This window comes from Dermacentor variabilis, chromosome 6 (assembly GCF_050947875.1).
Source record: "Dermacentor variabilis isolate Ectoservices chromosome 6, ASM5094787v1, whole genome shotgun sequence".
NCBI lineage: Eukaryota > Metazoa > Arthropoda > Arachnida > Ixodida > Ixodidae > Dermacentor > Dermacentor variabilis.
The window spans coordinates 105971395-105993145 of record NC_134573.1 but is presented as its reverse complement, the minus strand read 5'-3'; the positions used below and the strand labels follow the sequence as shown (position 1 = coordinate 105993145).

Below are 21751 nucleotides of genomic sequence, written 5' to 3'. Positions count from 1 at the left end.
TATCCCGTTCTCAGACTGCAACGCCTTGTTATACTCATGCTTCAAACATTGTGGCATTAGAATTGTTTCAGCGAGTGAGAATGATTTGTGATTGAGAATTGGTTTGAATTTGGATAAGATGTAGAGTAACCACTCTTGTTATTTTCGATAAAAATGGTTTGCTTTAATCAATATATATTTCTGATATCGACGCAAAATATTCCGCCGAATGCAACTCGAAGCGCATCACACCTATTTCTACTTGTCTGACCCTGTCGTGTGGTAGTTCCAGTGATTTAATCTTTCATATTATGAGTGGTGGCTGCATCAAAGGGACCGCACCTTATCAGAATTACCGGACACTTTACGCGGAAACTTTCTAATTAGCCTAGATGGTAGACTGTCTAATTTTGTTAGAAAGAAATGAAGCAGTCATCTCTTGGATGAGGCCAGACGCGATTTCTTTCGTACTAACGTGCTCGAAAATACGAGTTCCAAATAGAAGAAAGCGACGCCGTCTGTTAGAACAGCCGCGAAATCTTTAACACTATCATAGTAATTTGCGTTAAGAAAATGCAAATGCCTGAACTGTCGTCCTTAAACGTTAGCCAATTTCTTTAGCAATCGGTAAATAAGTATATTGACGAGAGAAAACGGAATATCGTAAACACTCCGATGAAAATTATTTTGGTTTACCGGCAAAGTCATACAAGTAGTTGCAACTTACGGCCCCACATCCTTGAGGTACTCTGTCAGATTGCTAAAGTAGCTCATGGCGTAAAAATCTATAGGCTCCGTTTCCTCCAACTTGATGTCAGCCATGGAGAACTCGCGGTTGAGCAGTTCCAGAAGGGGGAACTGAAGAATAACAACGGCGTAATAATCACTGCATGACCTCACAGCTAACGGATGTGTTCTAAAGAAAAGAAAAAAAAGAAAGGAGAGTACTACACAAGATAAGAAGCAACACTACGCATTCCGCGAGCTTGCACTTAAAACGTCGCTCTGGGAGGGTGCCTTTCCCAGGATCAGTTACGCACAGCTATGAATGCAGTTGCGGTTCAGCAACTAATTTTAACTTTCAAAGTTAAACAAAAATATAAGCTTTTGGTGCGGCAGGGATAACCTTTGAAGTTTATAAAAGCGTTTTTGATTACTATAAAGCTTAAGTGATTTCATATATGGGAGGTATAAACAGAGAAAGCTGGTTTTGTGCACTCAGATGCGTTGATCACCTGCGCTTGCAAGTGTTGCCCCACGAGAGCTAACTGTACTTTTTGTTTATCAATGAGTGAAAATTAGGTAGAAAATTTTCTGTCAAGTGTTTTGCAATACGTTATTGCTTATTCCCCAGGCAACCTGTTCGTTGGCCAATTTCGGTACGTATTTGGTACAGTTATAGGGTTATAACAGCTAACTCTACTGCACGCACATAGAAAAGTATGGTTGAAGCATAGTGTGATATAAAGCATTAACGAAGCTAAGGGCTGCTTAAAAAGCTGCAGAAGGCAGCTAATTTAGTAGGCGCACGCACGCACGCACGCACGCACGCACGCACACACACACGCACACACACACGCACACACACACGCACGCACGCACACACGCACGCGCACACGCACGCGCACACGCACGCGCACACGCACGCGCACACGCACGCGCACGCACGCGCACGCACGCACGCGCACACGCACGCACACGCACGCGCACGCACGCGCACGCACATGCACGCGCACGCACATGCACGCGCACGCACGCGCACGCACGCACGCACACGCACGCGCACGCGCACACACACACACGCACGCGCACACGCGCACACACACACACGCACGCGCACACGCGCACACGCACGCGCACACACAGACACAAACGCGCACACGCACACGCGCACACGCGCACGCTCACACACACGCGCACGCACACGCGCACACGCGCACACACACGCGCACACGCGCACACACGCGCACACGCACACACACACGCGCACACGCACACACACACGCGCACTCACACACACACTCTCTCTTTCTCTCTCTCTCTCACACACACACACACACTCTCACTCTCACACACTCTCACTCTCACACACACTCTCACACACGCACGCACGCTTGCACGCACGCACGCATGCACGCATTCTTTATCGAACATGGGGGTGAGATGGCACGAATAAAACATTTCTTGTTTCTGCGCTCCTTGTAAAGACACGGAATTGACTAGAGTTGCTCGCATGACGTTTGAATATTATTTTCAGCAGAAGGACTGTGACGCCAAGAAACATTAACGAGGTGGCGCTAAGAGCATTACGCAGTGGAAAAGAAAAGAATTATAGTACTCGTATGACGGTCGCAGGGTACACTTGATCTTAGGGGAATCATCATTATCGCTTAATGGTTACGCCACCATCCTTAGCTGTGCCTGAGGTGCCCTTCTTATATGTGAATATCTCATCATGCAGAAATAATTTTCTCTCGCAAGTGAATTCGCTTTTACAAAGTGGAAGCGGGAATCGAGTACCACAAGAAGATCATGTGTGACACTGCAGTTGCTAGAACCAGGGCGTTGATGATGACTATTATAACATGCTCTTGAGCGTGGCGTTGTTAGCTTGAAGATGGCATGCGATAACATGTGCGATGTTCTAACAGCTGCTGACGGCTTCTGTCGAGGTAAAAGTCTCAGGAGTAAATTAGCATGCAGATCGAATGATCATGTGCCCCTTATTTACAGTTGTCATTCCAGATGCCTTTCGAGACAGTTTATGGTGGGAACCGAACTCATATATGTAGCTGAAAGAAGAAAGCACTCTCATTCGTCTTGCCGTTGCTTTGGAGCTACAATTTCGCGGAATGATTCCTGCTCAACACGAAAGATATGTCAATTGTATTAATAGCGATAACTTTGATTCCCGGTCTCACACGCGGTAAACAGCTAGAATAACTCCGTTCCTGCACATTTTCTTTACAGAAGTACGGCGCCACACTTACTTCTCCTGTCATGTTATCATATATATATATATATACGAGTAACTTGCTCTCGCCTTTCGTATGAAGGCGCACACCGTCATGATCACCCTGAGGTACGTGACCTGCGGTGAGGAAAGGAATGAATTTTCTCTGTGTTGGGCTTCGGTGTCAGTATTTCATGTGCGGCAGAACACCAGGCTCTTTTACTCCGGGTCAGTTGACAGGTCAAAGTACAACGAAAAAAATTTTTCGTTATCTATTACCGAATTATGACGCTGAATCATGGGGTTGAATTTATGCCATAGTTTAAGTTACATCGCTTTCTTTTACTATCGCAACTTGGAATCTAACGCGCAAACCACTGATAACATCGGATGGCGACATGGTCTTCAGTCATTATTGTTGCGGTGTTGATTGTTGTCGAAGTATGTTTATGCCAGGAAGTAAAGAAACGCACGCAAATATGTTCCCGTTATTCAGCCAATGATGCCGGAGAGCTCCTCATGTCCTAAGTATTTTTGGAGGGCCTTTGCAATAGACTTTAATGCTGGTAAGTGTATTTTCAATGATGGTTTTCGAAAGAGATAAGTAATACTTACGTCCGGATATTTGTTCTGCAGTTCACGGATAGTAATGTGGTGATAAATCTCCGAGAAATCCTGCCTGTCTTCTGGCGGAGTAGTCAGCTGTAAAATTTAAACAATTCTAAGATACGCGGAAGAACCAATGGAGTAAGATTTATGGTAGCGGTATGGTGCACATTACTCCGAAATTCAATACAGCGATAAATTTAAGTTTGCGACAGCTGCCTGCTACAACTGGCGAGAGAAATCAATCGCTGCTTCTCTGCACAAACCAACGTTTAAGGCTCTTGGTAAGGCCGTTTCAGCATGAATTTTTGCATTGAGCGTAACAAAATTACCCAATTTTCGAACTTTCCAGCTGTAGATGAGCTGTTTCTCAGAGAGATTAGCACCTAATTGCGCGTGAGAAGTAGTCGTGAAATAAACAACCTGACTTATTATTAGCATAGATACCTCTTCCGAGTGCCCCAATGGTGAGTTTTCTTCCCTAAGACCAGGTTTCTTGAATGTCGGCAGGAGACTGTTTGCTCAGAACAATGCATGGATGAGATCATAACCGCATTTAATAAAGACAGATTTATTTGATGAGGAAGAGTGATATATATATATATATATATATATATTAAAAGCGCAGCAATGTACTAATGGCATAGCGTGAAATATCGGGTGGGCAGAATTACTTGATTTAATCGGAAGACCGAATACAGTTACGTAAATGTGTGACATTTATTATTCTGAAATATAGTACAGCGCGGATGCAATATACACTTACAAGCTAGTCCTAACTGCTATTCGAACAATTATATCGGGTGGGCTTGCTCCTATAACATTTTCCTTTGAAGGGCCCCTCACCAGGTCTGGCCATTTTGAGCTGACAAGCGCAGATCACACATTGCACGATAACGATCGCGTGTGCAAAGTATTATATCGCTACGCGCCGCGGGAAGATCCGAAATTTCAAACCGAATGTCGTTTTTCGTTCTCTTCGCGGCCGCGGCGTTCCAAGCCGGAGGATGACGTACTAGTGTCTCTGCGCCTACGTACTCGAGTCCGCAGTGTAACGTCGCTCGTGGTGAAATTTGACTTCGAGAATTATTCAAGACAACATCTGTTATCTGTGCGATCTGTTGCTTGAATTGACGAACTGAAGTTTACAGACATAATAAAACTCACAAACGGAATGTATGCGCGTTTTTGTTTTACTTCGTACCGAAGCAAGAGAGATGTACTTCCGCTTCGTCTGCTTGTTCCCATGGTCGTGCGGTCACGTGCGCAGGTACCGAAACTATGCCATATTCTACCGTGTTCCAGTGCGCGACCATGCCCTGCGATCCGATTTTTCTGCCTCAGTATTCGTGTAGCACTGAATCATACCGCTAGTCACGTTTCCTTGTGCACCGCGCGCAAAATTGAGCGCTGCACGAACGAGACAACCGCTCCTGCACGACGCCGTCAGAAGTAGTGCGTAGCACTGAAAAAGAAAAAGCCAGGAGAAAAAAAAATGAAGGCGGGGCCTGTGATGTAATGGCCACGCGACCCTCGAGGTCCGGTATGGGAGAACGCAGGGGTCGAATTTCGCGTGCGGAAGCTAGACGCTGTCTTGCTTTGCAATGGAGCCCGCCGGCTGAAATCGGTTTCACGGCACTGAAATATTTTAATCTCGGCTATTAAGGAGCCGATTTGAAAACTTTTTGCGGCAGAATGCTCCCTAGAGGACACGTAACAACTTCCAGGGTATAAGCAAAATTTTATGTGGGGTCTGGTGAGGGGCCCTTTAAAAGCATAAACTCTTTGCGCCTTCACACTCCCACGCACCAGTGACCTAATGAAGTATCAGACAAGTAACTTATTTGTCATAAGAGCGTACATACAAAAGTGCGATAGGCTAAACTTCTGCGTGAAGATTTGATATCGATTTGTTGGGGTTAGTTACTAACAAAATATTGGCTTCCAACTCCATTATATATTATCGGTATCAAAAAAAAAAAAAATCCCCGACGATTACGATACTCCCTAATGGGGATTTTGATCGGAGCTGTCTAGGTGTTTCGAATTATCATTATATTGTGGCAAATAAATTGATTCTGAACGACAGGGTCCCCTTGATGGCGGCACTGGGCCTCTGCTTGGGCAGCTCCTTTAGCAGCAGCGGCAAACTAAACATTCCTACCGGCTGCGTCTCTGATTAGGGAGTTTTAGTTTCACGTACGCAGAAGCTTCGCGCACGCAAGTGTGACAGTTCTACTCACGCTACGCGCCGTATGCGCGAGATGCTTATAGTTTCGCGTACGCAACGTTCTGTGGATGGAGGCCTCAAAAACGTATATTTAGTTGCTTTCGCGTGTCTACTAGTGTCCTCTTCCCTATAGGCATGAACTCTACTTCAGCCAAGTTCGCCCAACACTACAGCCGGAATCGGAACCTACGCGCGATTCTAGCGCCTCGCAAATGCGCGTCTGTGCGCACAACGTCGATCCAAATAGGTCGCGAAGCTTCGGGCGAAAAGCGGTTCAGTACAAATTGTCACCGACATCAGCAAGGGGGGTTATGGGAGCAGCGATTGAAGCGCGAGTAGGTTTGGAGGGAACAAACCTTGGGAAATAAAAAAGCGTTTTTTAATTCAAGCGAGACCATAGTTAGATTCAGTCAACGAAAATAATATTCCTGGTCAGTTTTATATATTCGTGACGAGTTCAGAAAATATAAGTTTATTTATATTACTATTATTAATAAATGCATTTCTTTTCAGCGCGCATCGTTACAGGGGGCGTTGACGCCACTATCACTCGCAATGCAATGCACGTCTTGAAATGAAAAAAAAAAGCGTGCTCGTAAAGTTGACCTGTTGAAATACGCCCCCCTCACGCGTCGTGCTTTTTTGCTTGTCGAAGTTTGTCGGAACTTGGTGACGCGGGTAGCTTCATTGCTTCTTAATCTGTTCAGTCAAAAGTAGTGAGTTACGACCGCCGAATAATTGTGTATTGTTCTCATGCGACTGAGCTGGCCGACGAGCTTGGCGACCGACGATAGGATCAGCACTCTACACCTAAAGCTTTCGTCGGCCTCCAAAGAAAGGGTGTTCGGTGCAGGGGTGCGATTTCGACAACCGTACGGCTGGCCTTTTCCTGCATTGCGTTCCGCGCTGAAAGCTCGAAACGCCCATCAAGTCGAATGGCGGGGCATTTGAATACATAGCTCCAAAGGCAGGCCAACAAAACAAATTTTGCGCCTTCAAAAACAATATGACGTCACTTCTCCTTTTAACGGATATGGCGTCCATTATTTTATGATTCCGTTATTTTTTCTTCCGCCGGAGGTGTTCCCACCACATACAGATGGCGCTAAGCCCCATGAACCGCCGATGGACCGCCACCTTTTGAACGTATGGTTTCCTATGGAAGCTTCGTGGGGCACGCAGCGCAAGCGACGGGGCATTCGCTCCTTCATCTTTTGTTGTGCTCGTTCACTCGGTTATGCCGGCGCAGCGCGCAGGAACAAGCGCCTAAGAGCTTTGCACTAAACTCTTAATCTTCCAAATTTCTTATTCTTACAGGTAGTATTCAAACGGGAGTGACAAATAGGGAAATAAACCTCAAGCAGGAGTTAAGCCAAGGGTCTCCGAAGTGTTAACATACAAAAAATGATTGTATCTCATGAATACTGTACCTCTTGTATCTTAGCCTGCTACGTGAAAAAAGAGCAATAGATTAGTATCGTACTCTCTTCACACCCATAAATTTAAAATCTGCGCCACGGCAAAACCGCTGCCATCTACGTGGGATACGACACATTTCTCGTTGGCATCCTATGCGTGGCTATGAAAAATAAATGCTTCAGTAGAGTTCTGAAGGTCTTATTTTAGCTTAGAATCCATAGTCTTGGTTTTAATATAGTGCAGATTTTTGGTTTTCGAATTCGAGGAGGTTGTTAAGCATCACAACGCCAGAATGTTCGTATCCTTATGAAAGAGCAATGTCGGCGCAGGCGCGAAATTGAAGAAAAACAAGAACTGAGGCGATGCGCGTTTGTAAGGGCAACAGGACATCAGTGCGAAGTGCTTGCTACATCAATGTTGACGAATGCGTTCTTCCCAGTATAATAGCAAGGTATTTCCGGTAAAACAGCGACTTAATTCTCCGGGACTGGACATAATTGTTGGTTTGTAAAGTAATGCGAACGAACACGGACACAAGCGGAGCGAGAATGACGACTACCAGTTAAGAAGTCTGTACTGGGGCGGAAAATAAAGAAGACGCAAAGAACACTTTGCGCGTCCTCTGGAGAAGGCAGTGCCATTTAGTAAGTCATGCACAGGCGTGTGCACGCTGGTCGAATAGTGTTGCAGGAAGACACTTGTTTTGCGCGAAGGACATTCGAAGGCTGACGTACGCATGTGCAGTCAGAAGTACAGTGATATGGTGCGCCTCGGCCATAAGACGCACTTCGTCATGCATTCGTCTCGAATGACTATCTAGAGTGGGGAGGGCACACTTATCTGTGGGATTGCAGCGAAAGTTTAGGCAGCGTTGCACAGTGAACGACGTTTGTTTTTTCTCATTTGAGTTGGTTATGTTGGTACAACTTTTCAGATGCCTTTCGTATTGTCCCTTTCGCTTCTTTTACGTCCGTCTTGTCCTGCTCAACGTTTCAACCCCTCGTAGGCGGTAATCGTACTGCCTGTGTTACTGTATGAATGGTCTGGGATTATTTCTATTTGTATTATTTGATATAGAAAACATGTATATAATGCCTGCAAGAAAATACTTTAATGAGAGCATATGACCTTGTTTAATGTTTAAGGCCGTACCTACGTAAGTCAGTCTTAGTACGAAGACGTCGTTTTCATGCTATCAGCATAATTTGGCCAACTGTATATATATTAGATTATGAACACGTACTTGCGCTACCTAACACAGGCTGGCTAGTTCAATAGCCGCTTACGGAAGTTCCGTAGAACACTTCAAACTTATAATTACTCTGCTGGTGTGTAAAATCTACCTAAAATATTTCAGGGCAAGGAGTCATTTTCCCGCTTAAACAAGCCATCGCAAGAAAAGTATACGTTAATGATGTGGTCACTACGAAGTTCTCACGCTGGCCAGCTGCTCCTCAAATTTCAGGAGTGTTTCCGATATACTGGCGAGCTCTTCTTTTGAGATGTCTGGTCTCACGAACTCCATAGTTTTTTCCATTAGCGTTATGTAGGCCTCAATTACGGGCTTGTTTTCATCGTCGCATGGGTGGAGGAGTACGTCTCGTTGCACCAAGTTTAAATCAACTTGATCAAGCTGAAAGCAAGCAGATGTTAAACAACACTGTAATGGCAGTATTAGCATTAGGTTAAAGGCATAATTTGCAAATTATCTAAAATATTACTTCGAATAGCATGTATGCATACTTAATGCCACTTACCGACTTAAAGCTTCACGCGCAGTATAATGACCCCCCCCCCCCACATTAAGTTCTTCCATAATATCAAATGATGCGACCTGGCCATTGTTGTATTCTTTGCCTTTCCTGCATTATGAGAACTTCCCAATAAAGGTATAAAGCATTACCTTTAGGAATAGGACTAGCGCGCTTGCGCTAGGTAACAATATCGTATGTTGTGATCTTTGTGCCTATGCTAAAAAAAAATGTGCTTAAGAGTAACTGCCTGCTCCATAGCTTCGGGGGCGAAAACAAAAACAAACAAGCGAGACGCAGGTAATATTGCGAGTTGTATACGCGATATTCGGTTTAGGTCGTGGTCTGGCTGGCACCACTATCGGCGCGCATGCTTCGACTGCGCGCGCCGCACGAGCATCGCGGGTTCAAGCACCACGAGTCTCCGTACATGCGGGGCGCCGCGTCTGCTCCCTCCGCTCCGTGGGCCGACGCACCGATTCGCGCGCGCCACCGGCCGATACCAAGCCAGTTGAAGGCTAGTCCCGCACTGGCGCGGGCACGTGCTGTAGGCGAAGCTCTCCGGAAAGAGCGAGGAACGCGCGTTCAGCCACGGTTACACACAACCTAAGTTTAACAACACGGCCGAATCTCAATCTCGAATTGCTACACAACATGGTCAGGTGGTCGCCGGTTGCCGCTAGCGGTGCGTCGCGAAAGAGAAAACAAAGAACAAATAATCTAGCCTGTAGAGCGGCCCCTAGTGCCTCGGCAAGCGCCTGCCAGCAGAGAAAAACAGAAAGAGAAGCAAAATCATGAGCCATTCCACTCTGTGAATGTGGTTGACCATGCGAAGCTGTGTAGCACACGACAAAGAGCTGCCACAGAATTTTGAACAAAGGTACAAACATATTTGTTGTCTTGATCAGTTGCCATCGGGACGAAAGGTACGCACACACATTTATTGTTATACATCCGCGTTCATTCATGTTATACATTCGTGTTTTCATTGCGCGATATATTGAGGCAAATAATTTGATACCGATATCGCCGCACCGACTGGCAGTGGGCCAGTACAGGGAGCGCCTTCGCAGAGGGAGGGGCACTAGGGAACGCTGACATGATGAGCGGCAATGGAGCCACCTGGGGAAGGAGACGACGTCGAACGCTCGAACGAGCTATTGCTGATAATAATAGTTTTTTAACGCGACAGCGTTAAGGAGCTCATGTCGCAGAAAAGCCGGTGTCGTCGGCTTCGGTGTCGGCAGCGTTGGCCGTGAGCGATAAATCCCGGCAGGCACTTCATGAATAAAAAACTTGCAAGATGGGCTGGGTGGGAATCGAACCAGGGTCTCCGGAGAGTGAGACGGAGACGCTACAACTCAGCCACGAGTCCGATGCTTCAAAGCGGTACAAAAGCGCCTCTAGTGAATGCGGTGTTGCCTTAGAAACGAGCCGTAGAAAGTTATACTGCGGTGTATATCAGTAATTATGAACATGTAACTTACAGAAGTCGCAGTTACACGAGTAGCGAAGTGCGTTTCCGCTACATTTCTTCTGCGCTTTCCGCACACGCAGAGCCATCTTGCGGCAAGCACAGAAGACCTCCTCCTCTCAATGTACGGCGCTGCCCCGACAGGTGGCGCGCCACGCGCGCATTGGGGCTGTGCGGGGACCGGTGCGAGGCGCGTCGCGGCCCGGACTCCCTCTCCCCTGACGACGCTTCGCCTTGCTCCCTCACGGGTTGCAGAATCAAGCGTCCTTCCTTTCTTCAGATCACTATCTGTCTATCTCTCTGCCCGTGCCGATCACGACGTTTGGCTGGCGTGCATCGTTTCCCCCTCCGAGACACCGAGTTCTTTGGTTCGTTCGACTTGCTCAGGCGCACGTTTCGTTGCCGCGCCGAACGCTGCGTTGCTCCACGCTCACCGCGTCCGATGCGGGGCGCCTCGTAAGTGATTGCTTCGCCGTAGCCCATTGTCTTACACCCCTTGGCGGGTCGACGGGAACACTGTCGCGTTTCACTCTTGAAGGCGAAGCTTAAGCGTCCTCGAATTTTTGCTCACACAGATTTGTTGACGGACACGAAAGATACACGGAACCTTAGCCATAAACAGCCTCTCTCTAACGCAGGGGATAGACAAGGGCACAATCGGAAGGCGCTGTCTCAGCACATCGATACCATTGAAGAGCGCACGCCTGCCGAGGCCGCGCGACGCCGAGGAGCCTAAGTAAAAAAGCGGCCGCTGCCGGCAGAGAGCAGCGCGCATGCACCTCCCGACGCATGGATGTGGTCTCTCCAAGGCCCCCCTTGCGCGCGCGAACCCAGAACGCACGCAAGCAGGAGCCTCGAATCACACCAAAAAGTCGGCCAATGGGGTAAGTCCGTTGACCTACCTCTCCGTGGGCTGGATGAAAGCTGAGTGAAAGTGTTTCATGACCCGCTGCAATCCCGTCCAGGCAGAGAGGCGAGGAACATGGAGTTGTCATAAGCCCAAAGGCGTCGCACAATCATTGCCAGCGCCTATATAAGTGTACTGTTGTAGCCCATTCACTCACCTGTATATAATAGGAACCGGGATCTGTCACACCTCTCCCGACGTAGAAGCCAAGTACAGAATGTATCCCAGTTTTCAGTAGCACTTCTTTGGAATTTTTCATGACTGAGGCTGTATCATCGGTTTGAGACGCAATCGGCCAGCCTTCAAGTCCAGATGACTTCAATATTCGGAGGAGATCGACATGCGGCTCTTTGGCATCCGAAAGAGCTGGATTTGGAATAATTTATTCACATATATAATTGCATTGAACACTATGCTAAAATGAAGGAACCAACACTATTAAGGTACATTCATAAGGCAATAACGTTTTCAACGGTAAGTAGTTCCGCATTGCAGGCTTGAAGGGAGTTTTCCATAGAAACAGTTTCTATGATCCTAGCCGGTCACTAAAGCTAAGTTTACCGATGATTATCACTCACACGCTTGAAATATGTGAAAGTGTGCAAGTGTATATAACCACTGTCGACACGCGTGCCAGCGCGCACGCACGCACACGCACACGCGCGCACCGCACACGCACACACGCGCGCACCGCACACGCACACACGCGCGCACCGCACACGCACACACACGCACACACACACACACGCACACACGCACACACACACACACACGCACACACACACACGCACACACGCACGCACGCATACACACGCACGCATACACGTACACACACACACACACACACACACACACACACACACACACACACACACACACACACACACACACACACACACACACACACACACACACACACACACACACACACACACACACACACACACACACACACAAACACACATACGCGCACACACACACGCATGCGCACGCACGCAAATGTTCACTGACTGAGCTTGCCAGCATTTTGTTATTTGCTATAGCGGAACATGGGAGTTTGCTTGGTAGTTACTCCCACCTGCGTGGGTCAAAAAGTCACGAGCTGCTAAGAGAAAATATATTCCCGCAAAGTGCTAGTCAAAGTGCGTTTGCCGAAAAAAGGTTTCGGCAGTACATATTTTCTCTCCTAAATCTGCATTCTTAATAAATGTTTGACAGTTATCATACCGCGCCACATCCTGCCGATACCTAACAATATGAACTAACGGCTGATGGCTAACATTTTCGTTTTAGTGTTTGTTATTTGTTCGATATGACACTTGTTTATTGCATAAGCTTTGGAGGTTTCGCCTGCTCTTATAGACTTGCTCCCAGTAAAGCCGGGGACTGCAGCAGCGCTGTACTGAAGGCACAGCGCCGCCTCGAATTCGTACCTTGGAGACAAGGCTTCGTGTAGAAATACGCTCTCGCAGCACCGCTCCGCTATGCTCGATAGCAAGCACGTAGAATGCAAAAATACTAGAAGAAACAAAAGGCGGCCTCAGGAGAGCACGTGATGTTATGACAAAGCAGGCGGCGCAGGATCTCCAGGGCACCCAAAGGCCAACGGGTGGATCAAAGCTGCAACTATGCACGTATGTATAACATCGGCTGTTTGCTAATAGGGGACATCTGATGCTGTGCACGAACGCACACCGCGGTACGCTCTGGCCTCGACGAGTCCCAAGCACGCGGAGCCGTCAAGGTTGCAGCTTTGGTGTCCCCGTTGGTCCTTTGATGCCCTGGTGACGCCGCCAAAGTGTACTAAGTAATGGCACCTTGTTTATACCAAGTGATCGTGCTCTATGACGTACCTTTAAACTAAACCTGACCCTCAAGGCACAGATACGTGGTGGCGGCGTGCTCCCTGTCTTTTCCGGGCAGCGCCGCTGCAGTCGCCGGCTGTAGTGGGAGAAGGTTGGCAAATGCGCGTCCTTGGGACCTCCTCTCAGACCTTGCGACCTACTTTTGCTTATCCTCCAATGTAGCACTTCTGTTTTATTCATAAACCGGGTTGATTGAATATAGCGCTTGGTCTCTCACCTGGTTAGCGGGATATCATTTTATTGTATAAATCTGATCTTCTCAAATGGCAATACGATGAAAATACGTTAATAAGCATTCATAAGAAAGGAAGTGGTTCAGCGGCTGACAATAATCTATGTTTGTGTTTTGGTGGCTGTGGTCCTGTTTGTGGTTGACTATCATCATTGAACGTTTTTTTGTATCATATGTGCGATAAAGACTAGATATTCTAGCCGATGAATGTATCCAAGGCATCCCGAATTTAGCAGAACACCGCTTTACTGATTACAATACCCTTGTAATTTGTCGAAGCGTTCTTATAACGCAGTTATCGATAAGTGCCCTGAGAGACCTCTCCTTACACTCGAGATGCTCTTCGGGATACTTACTTAGTCCAAGGCATGGTTCAATGCAACAGCAACAATAACAAGAATCCCGACCTACATCAGTTGACTCGTTTCTTTACCTATGAATTTCCGATCGTGTCTCTCTAGCCGATTCTCCGCCAGCCTAAGGTCGTCTCACGTATATTGGCTCCCATATGCCGCTATAGTATACCATGCCTATATTCAATCTGGGATATAAGTGTTCACATTTTATGTGTAGTCTATTTATTTCTATATCTTAATAATTTATTTTTATTTTGCTTGCTGCATGCATTCTACCTGGACTTAACGTTTCTTTATTAACGTGAATGAAAGATTTGATCCAAGATGGTGACATACTTCTCTATCGAATGATAACGGTAAGCTTGTGGCAATAAATTTAAGTCCCTTCTATGCGTTTTATAAACGAATTTTATTCGCCTTGAGACCTTGTCGTCGTAATCTAGGCCCCTCTCTCTACTTCGCCAAGATAAATTGACTCTTAATAATAATAATATTTGGGGTTTTACGTGCCAAAACCACTTTCTGATTATGAGGCACGCCGTAGTGGAGGACTCCGGAAATTTTGACCACCTGGGGTTCTTTAACGTGCACCTAAATCTAAGCACACGGGTGTTTTCGCATTTCGCCCCCATCGAAATGCGGCCGCCGTGGCCGGGATTCGATCCCGCGACCTCGTGCTCAGCAGCCCAACACCATAGCCACTGAGCAACCACGGCGGGTAAAATTGACTCTTCCAGTGCCTCAATTAACTCGATACCTATCAGGAACAATTTCTACCTTGCATTAAAAAAAGCGCATTATATTTATCCATATTGTGATATTTTAATTACATACAACGTAACCTTGTTTATATTGGTGTCCTTCGAAGAGATGTATATGTTGCCACATTATCGTGACAGTGAAGAACACAGCATAGCAAAAGTGTGAATAGCGAAAGTAGCATTTTATTGGGCGAACCTGTGCCCAGGAAAGAAAGTGACAGCCGAAGCACAACGATAACGGCGAGCACAGTCGACGATCGTCGAAAGTCTGATCTGCGGATCCAGCACGTTGGCTTTTATACATGACTCATCGAAGGTTCCAGCGTATTTATTCATTTATTTATTTATTGTTTACAAATAGCCACAGCGCCAGAGTTGGGGATTATCGTAGGGGGGTTAATTACAAACATAAAGGTCAAAGATTGAACTTCGCGAAAAACGGCATCATATCAGCTATGCTATTAAAAAGTACCATCATCGTAATTAGTAGAGAAAGACAACACATCGAATACTAACAACATCCGATTATAAAATTTGTTGCACAATGCATAAAACGGCACACTGGAAATATTGTCTAAAACAGATTCATGTAAAGTTTACTATGGCAGATGAAAAATTGGGTGCAGACACTACCTCATCCGGGAGCAAATTCCATTCTGCGACTGTTCGGGTAAACAATGAAAACTTAAATACATTATACGACTTTGGTAGGCCCTTATTATCTTGGAATTGTCGCGTCTCTTTGACTGACAATGAGGTGGTTTTAAATATATGTTCGTATCGATTCCTGTGTTACCACTGTTAATGTTGTGTAAAAGCTTTAACCTGTTAATTTTTCTGCGTGTGGACAGCAACTTCCACCCTAGATTTTCCCTGATTTGCGAACCTCTAATTTTGTAGTCGTAGATGCCCGTGAAGAATATTGCATCCCTTTTCTGAACTTAGCTTCATAAACTTTTGTGAAGCGGTCCCATGCGGCGCAAGCGTATTCTAACACCAGCCTAATATTTGTAATATACAAAGCTTCCTTCAAAGGTTGGGGTGCATACTTGAAGTTTCTCTGAAAAAGGCGCACAAGGCGGCACGCTTTAGCGCTTGTTAAGTCAGTGTGGTATGTGCAGTCTAATTCCGCAGGTAAAACGACGACCAGCTATTTGACTTCGTCAACCCATTGCACTAAAGCATTACTTATAGAGTTATAACTAGGCACCTTTTTCTTTTTGTTCGTAAATTTAACATAATAACGCTTTGCTGCGTTCAAATCCATTTTCCATTTTGCACACCATGAACAATTTTTTTTTCGAGATCAAACTGCAACACACTCTTATGTTCGGCACATGACACAGGATGGTACACAACGCAATCATCCGCATACAGTCTGATATTTGAAACACAGCCTTTTAAATCATTGATAAATATGAGGAACAGCAACGGCCCAAGGACGGACCCTTGAGGCACACCTGATAAAACATTAACCGTTCTCGAGGTCGCACCTTTCAGAACCACTTTTTGCTGCTCTTTATACAAATAATCTTTAAGCCAACCGTAAAGTGAATCGGGGAGGCCAAGAAATGACAGTTTGTGCAAAAGTAAGTCATGCGCGGGACTACATCAAACGCCTTTCGAAAATCATCGAGGATCGCTGGTGCCCGCTTTCCTTCCAGAAAGTACCATATAATTCGCTTCGGAAATAAAATTGGATTACACAAGGTTCGGTGACACCAGTCACAACAGATACAATCAACGATAACCTTTGAGTACGTTCCAAATCATGCAGGTACATCTTGAGCTGAGGTACAACTTTAAATTGGTAGTGAGTGAAACGCAGTCTTCGAGAAAAGGATAAATAAGTAACATGTCAATATCCGTAAGTCCGGAACTCGTATAAGGTCCAGAGTCGTTTTGGGAATATAATACTGTGTGGAGCAGTTTTGTTCGGCAGCGTAGCTGCTATTGTGACTGTTCTCGATGACATGGTGGGCGTCGGGTCCACCCACAAAACCGCACTACTCATTTTTGCGTGCCTCCGCGCTACAAAACGTATACTTTCCGAGAGATGCCAATAATTTCCACCTTTGGAGATATGTCTCACACTGCTACATTGCTATATAAAGTGATTTCACAAGGGTAAATAGAATTATTTGTAAAGGCGCACAGTTTACGGCCTACGAAACAATATATTTGTTCCTTAAATCGCATCTCCCAGTCAGGGCGCTCTCAGGGTATCCGAGGAATGGAAACAAATCTCAGGGGCCATGCCTTTGAGAACCTCCTATTGTGCGAGAAGTTCACGGAATAGTAAGTTTTACGTGGTTCTTAAAATGGTTGCACCGTTGATTTTTGTTTTTGCGAGACGTAACAAATATATCGGCAACGTGCTTTTCCGCTTATTCGTTTTAAAGAAAGTTTCGTCGCGGAGTTGGCTCACTTTCTTCAGTAAGTACGGTAACTCCGATATTAATCGAGACCACGATGTCATGATCACAACGAAGGGACCGGACTGGCTTTGTGGTGTCTTGGTATTTGTGGTGTTTCCGCAATTAACCGTGTTGACTGCTGGAATCATCAAAAATCACTTACCTACGCAGGCATGGAATGCAATGGCGATCTTTTCCTCGATGCTTTGATTTTCTGTTACTAGTGGAATATCTTCCATTATTCCTGCACAAAAGCAAAATAGGGAAATTTCCCGCATTATAGAAGTATATGCGAGCTGCTGAACGGATACAGGAGATTTTATATTTCAAAGTTGGGCCTCACAGAGACGCTAGCTGTTGGGAGCTTCATTATGCGAAAATGCCAATGATATAGCTTAAGGAACCGGTACAGGTTGTTTCTGCACAAACTACCACTTGACTGCACTGAAAGATTAGACAAAAGTGCTTATTTTCTGCCAAGAAATAAATCTATATATCTGTTCTTGCTCTTCAGCTTTTTTATCTCACCATATTGGTCAAATCACGAAGTGATCCCAGCTTGAAGTCTGTAAATGTGCATTTCTAGGAAAATTTGTGGCTGGGAGATTTCCTGTTTTTTTCAGTTGTTACTTGCAGATTAAATTTCAATTTTCAGAAAATATAACCTTCTACCACTCGCGATCACAATCTTATCTAAAGAACAAGGCTAGTTGTATGAAACCCCAGCCTTCGCTGTCGGTGATATTATTATATACTGATGCGGATGTTAAATTGTAGAAGTGGGCCTTGGACGAGGAACGGTGGAGAGTGTGAACATTTGTTAAAATATATGCATATACGTAAGGTTTGTACTAGAACTTGACAGTCACAAGTTCCTTGTTTAGCGCTCCTGATCGCCGAAAGGTATATATTTCGCAGGTTCTTGCTGAACATTGTGAAATTTATATTTCATGTATGCTGTCATATACAGTGTGCAATGTTATCGAGCAAATTATGTACTGGCAGACTGACACGTGCCGATATATTAGATAGAAACATGGCGCTGTATCACCTTGTCATAATGGAACATGCACGTGACCATCGCTTTCTTTATCAAACTAACAGATCACCATGCTAACCTTCTCTAATCTTCAGATATCGTCCTGTGTCTTCATTTTACGTGATATTATAGATTTGGCGGCTTTTACATCCTAAGAAACCTTTATCTGCGGCTTCCTCAGACATTTAAAGTATGGCATTGCATTAAACGGTACAGTCTTGCAACATAATAATCTCATTCTTTTGCCTGGCTGCCTGCAGTGGCAAATGCTACGATGCTTGTGTGAAAATATCACACTAGCACCGCTGCAAGAAAGAACAAACGCTGGAGATGTTGAAAATATTGTTTTTTTAACACTTTCTTTACCAGTCGTCCAAGGTGTGATTACACGTTCGATCCCTTCAGCAAGTAAACTTAGAAAGTGTTGAGGGACGGCCTTCTCAGCATACAAAATAAAAACTGGTGTTTAGCGCGAAGTACTTGTCACAAACACATGAAAAAGAAAATAGACATGCATTCAAGTGTGAACTATTAACATGCAATTCATAATAGAGATCAGGTATTATAATGTTGTAGGCAAGAAAATCACATCCTTCCGATCTGTGCAGCAGCGGCCATTTTACTTGTGGCTCTCCTTTTCATGCTTCCATGTTGCTTGCCCAGCTCACCCGCTCAGCCAATTTCTTTAGATTCAGCCGTACTTCGAGTTTGACAAACTTAGCACAAAGCACAGCAAGCTTCACTATTCTATTGCAGTGGATGACGAATCCTCACAAGGCGGGACGTGTGTATACAGAAACTGCTCTATTGACATCTGTCGCTTTCTTTTTCATCGTCAGCATTGTCAAGGCGCCAAACGTTATGACCGAGGAGTATACATTTCTAAAACCATCTGCTTCTTAGCCAATTCACCATAGTGGGCATGTTCCAGCGCTGAGCAATAAGAATCAGGTGCTGTGCTTCACAATGTGTTTATCGCCTTCTAACAAACGTATTGCTCGCCGCCGTGGTTGCTTAATGGCTATTGTGTTGGGCTGCTGAGCAAGAGGTCGCGGGATCGAATCCCGGCCATGGCGGCCGAATATAAATGGGAGCAAAATGCGAGAACGCCCGTGTGCTTAGATTTAGGCACACGTTATATAATCCCAGGTGGTCCAAATTTCTGGAGTCTTCCACTACGGTGTGCCTCATAATCAGATTATGGTTTTGGCACGTAAAACCCCATAACTTATTTTTTCAAGGCGATTCTCAGGCACCCGACAGCAGTAATATTATGGCATGATAACTCCACGTCTTCCTTGGTACGCTCGTCACAACTAGCCAGGATCCTCCAATGGCAACGGCGCTTAGCTATTGAGCAGTTCGCGGGTTCAATCCCGTCCGCTATGGCCGCATTGCAATGTTGGCCAAATTAAAAAAAAAAGAACTCCAGTGTATTTAGATTTAGATGCACTTAGAGAGTCCGAGGTGGTCAAAATTAATTGAGTCTCCTACTGCAGCGTGCTTTTGAAAAATAACTTATACAAGTGCTGCAGAGCCTTACAAGTGTGTTTTCAAAAATGTCGTGGAATTTAGTTAGTTGTACGAGAAGCATTATGAAATCCACCAAAATGAAGTTTAGTGTGAATGGGAGAACAATATGGATGATGTGCACGTGAATTTAAACATGTTTGGGTTAAATACAGCCTCTGCTGCAAAGTCCAAGTAAGCGCTTGCAAACATCTTACGCGGCAGCGTTTTATCTATAGTGGTCTAATTACAGGCAAGTAAAATTCTCATAGCAACTGCCCAAAGAAACAGCTACTAGCTTCGCTGGAGCTGAGATTTGATCCGTCAAAGTTAAAGTTCCTTAGAAACACTCTTGCACACAAATATGGACAAAGCCCAACAAGGCATGAAGCAATTGATTGAAACAGTAACAATAAATAATGCTTCTATTTAGTCTATATGAAAGGTTTCTCCGTTCTCTGTGAAGGAATACATCTTAGCATATTAGCAAGCATCAAGGGTGATGGCTTTCGAACTCAAATATAACATATCAGGCAGAGTGTACAAGCGTAAGAACATAGTCATAGAAAGAGAAATGTGTTTTTTTTTAAATAGGAAGAAAGCGAACTGACAGCTTACTTTTCAGGCTTTGCCGGAGGTTCTCACTAAGCATCTGTATAATGCCAAAAGATGATCGTCCGTTCAGTTTGTCACTGTTTTTTTTCCTCCAACCTCCACAGGCGTAGGCGTAGAAATCGTCGCAGGGTTCAATGGACGTGTCTATCGAATCGCTCATTTGATTTGCTGGAGTATAAATGAAAAGAAATAAAGATTTTCCTTTAGCGTTGAGCGAAATGTTTTTTTGAATGAAAATGTAGAAGTGCTCACTTGATTCGTCATTCTTAGAAAGTAGCTTCCGTTTTCTTCTTCGTTTTTCTTTGCGCTTGTCCAAAAAAGCAAATCGCTCAATTATCTAGCTTATTAAAGTTGCCTAAACACTTCACTAATACTTTCTTGGTAACCATCAAACATTTTTTACTTAGCGCTGACTCTTTGAGAAGATCTACTATGCTTCTTACACTTTTCAAGATATCGTTGCAAGTTGGCCTTCAGCAGTTTTGTTCCCGAATTAACGAAAGCATTATGTCCAAACCATAGGAAATGGTCATGTGCATGTAAGGTTCTAGTTGGCAATCAGGTCGTAGGTGTGTTCTGATTCGTCATAAGGTGGTTTTGGAGGAGCAACCAAAGTGTTGAAACCAAGCTCCCCACGCTTTACGAGTGTTCTGTACGTAGGAGCGGAGCTCTGAACATTCGGCTCTGCCTAGTTTAGTGTTTCAGTTTCAAGGCAAATAGCTGCCTGGTAATGCTCCTTATGTACAGTCTCGTTACTTTCTACATATAGTCGTCTATGCCACCATAGCTCAGATGGCAAGCCACAACGAAGGTGGCAGCAGCGAGGGAACGCCACTATTCCTGCTGCAAGTGAGCTCGTTTTGTCGGCTTGAGAAGCAAAATTAAGACGAGAAGAAACTTATTGGCCCGGTCACGTCAGAATTGAATCAGTAATGAACTAGGAACTTGGACTGCTTCTGAAGCCAGCATATCTGGTTTCAGAAGCATAAGTAAAGTTAGAAGAAACTTTAGTACTTGGGTTACCGAGATGTGGAGTTATTGCAGCCTGTCACAAGGACGGGAAGTATATTGAAATGCAGAGAGCATTGCTATAACTGAACTTCAGGATTGCAACTTTTCCATAGCTAGCAGTCATTGTGAGCACATACCGCGTATTTACTGCCACGAACGAATGATAGTGCTTGGCAGACATATTTTAACAGAATAGCGAGAGGAAGAACCGGTTTTTATCAGACAGTGTCATATGGTATAGGAATTTTTAAGCCTGATTACGCCTTGATAAAGCGTAGAGCTAAAGGAAAAGCAAAATCCTCACCCCGCTCTTTACATACGTCGGTGTCACAAACGTAGTATCCTGCAGAAAAGACAAAGGTATATCAGGTTGGCTGTTTATTAAAGGCATGTTGAGGATTATCACGGCCAGAAGAATCAATTGTCTAAAGATATAGTACATGAATATTGTACGGGGATACTTTGCTTCACATTGAGATCAAACTTCGTTTTCCCAGCGGTCTTAATCCTTAAAGAAATTGAGGGACTTTGTCATGCTTTGCTAACAGTGTAATCTACACCAACGAAAAAAAAAAGTTTTATTTTTTTTTGCGGGAATAATAAAACGAGAACAAATTAGTTTTATAT

The 21751-nt window shown here is 45.0% G+C and overlaps 1 protein-coding gene across 1 annotated transcript in view; it reads right to left on the bottom strand.

Annotated features, from left to right (window-relative positions):
* Positions 1-21501, bottom strand: part of LOC142586250 (neprilysin-1-like) — a 59886-nt gene extending 38385 nt beyond the window's left edge. The window contains exons 1-7 of the mRNA XM_075697499.1: positions 21429-21501; positions 20117-20281; positions 17114-17194; positions 11477-11685; positions 8626-8820; positions 3548-3634; positions 707-837 (exon numbers count right to left, since the gene is read on the bottom strand). Coding sequence (XP_075553614.1) covers positions 707-837; positions 3548-3634; positions 8626-8820; positions 11477-11685; positions 17114-17194; positions 20117-20273 — 860 coding nt within the window. The 5' untranslated portion in view covers positions 20274-20281; positions 21429-21501. The remainder of the gene's footprint in view (positions 1-706; positions 838-3547; positions 3635-8625; positions 8821-11476; positions 11686-17113; positions 17195-20116; positions 20282-21428) is intronic.
* Positions 21502-21751: the final 250 nt, after the last annotated feature.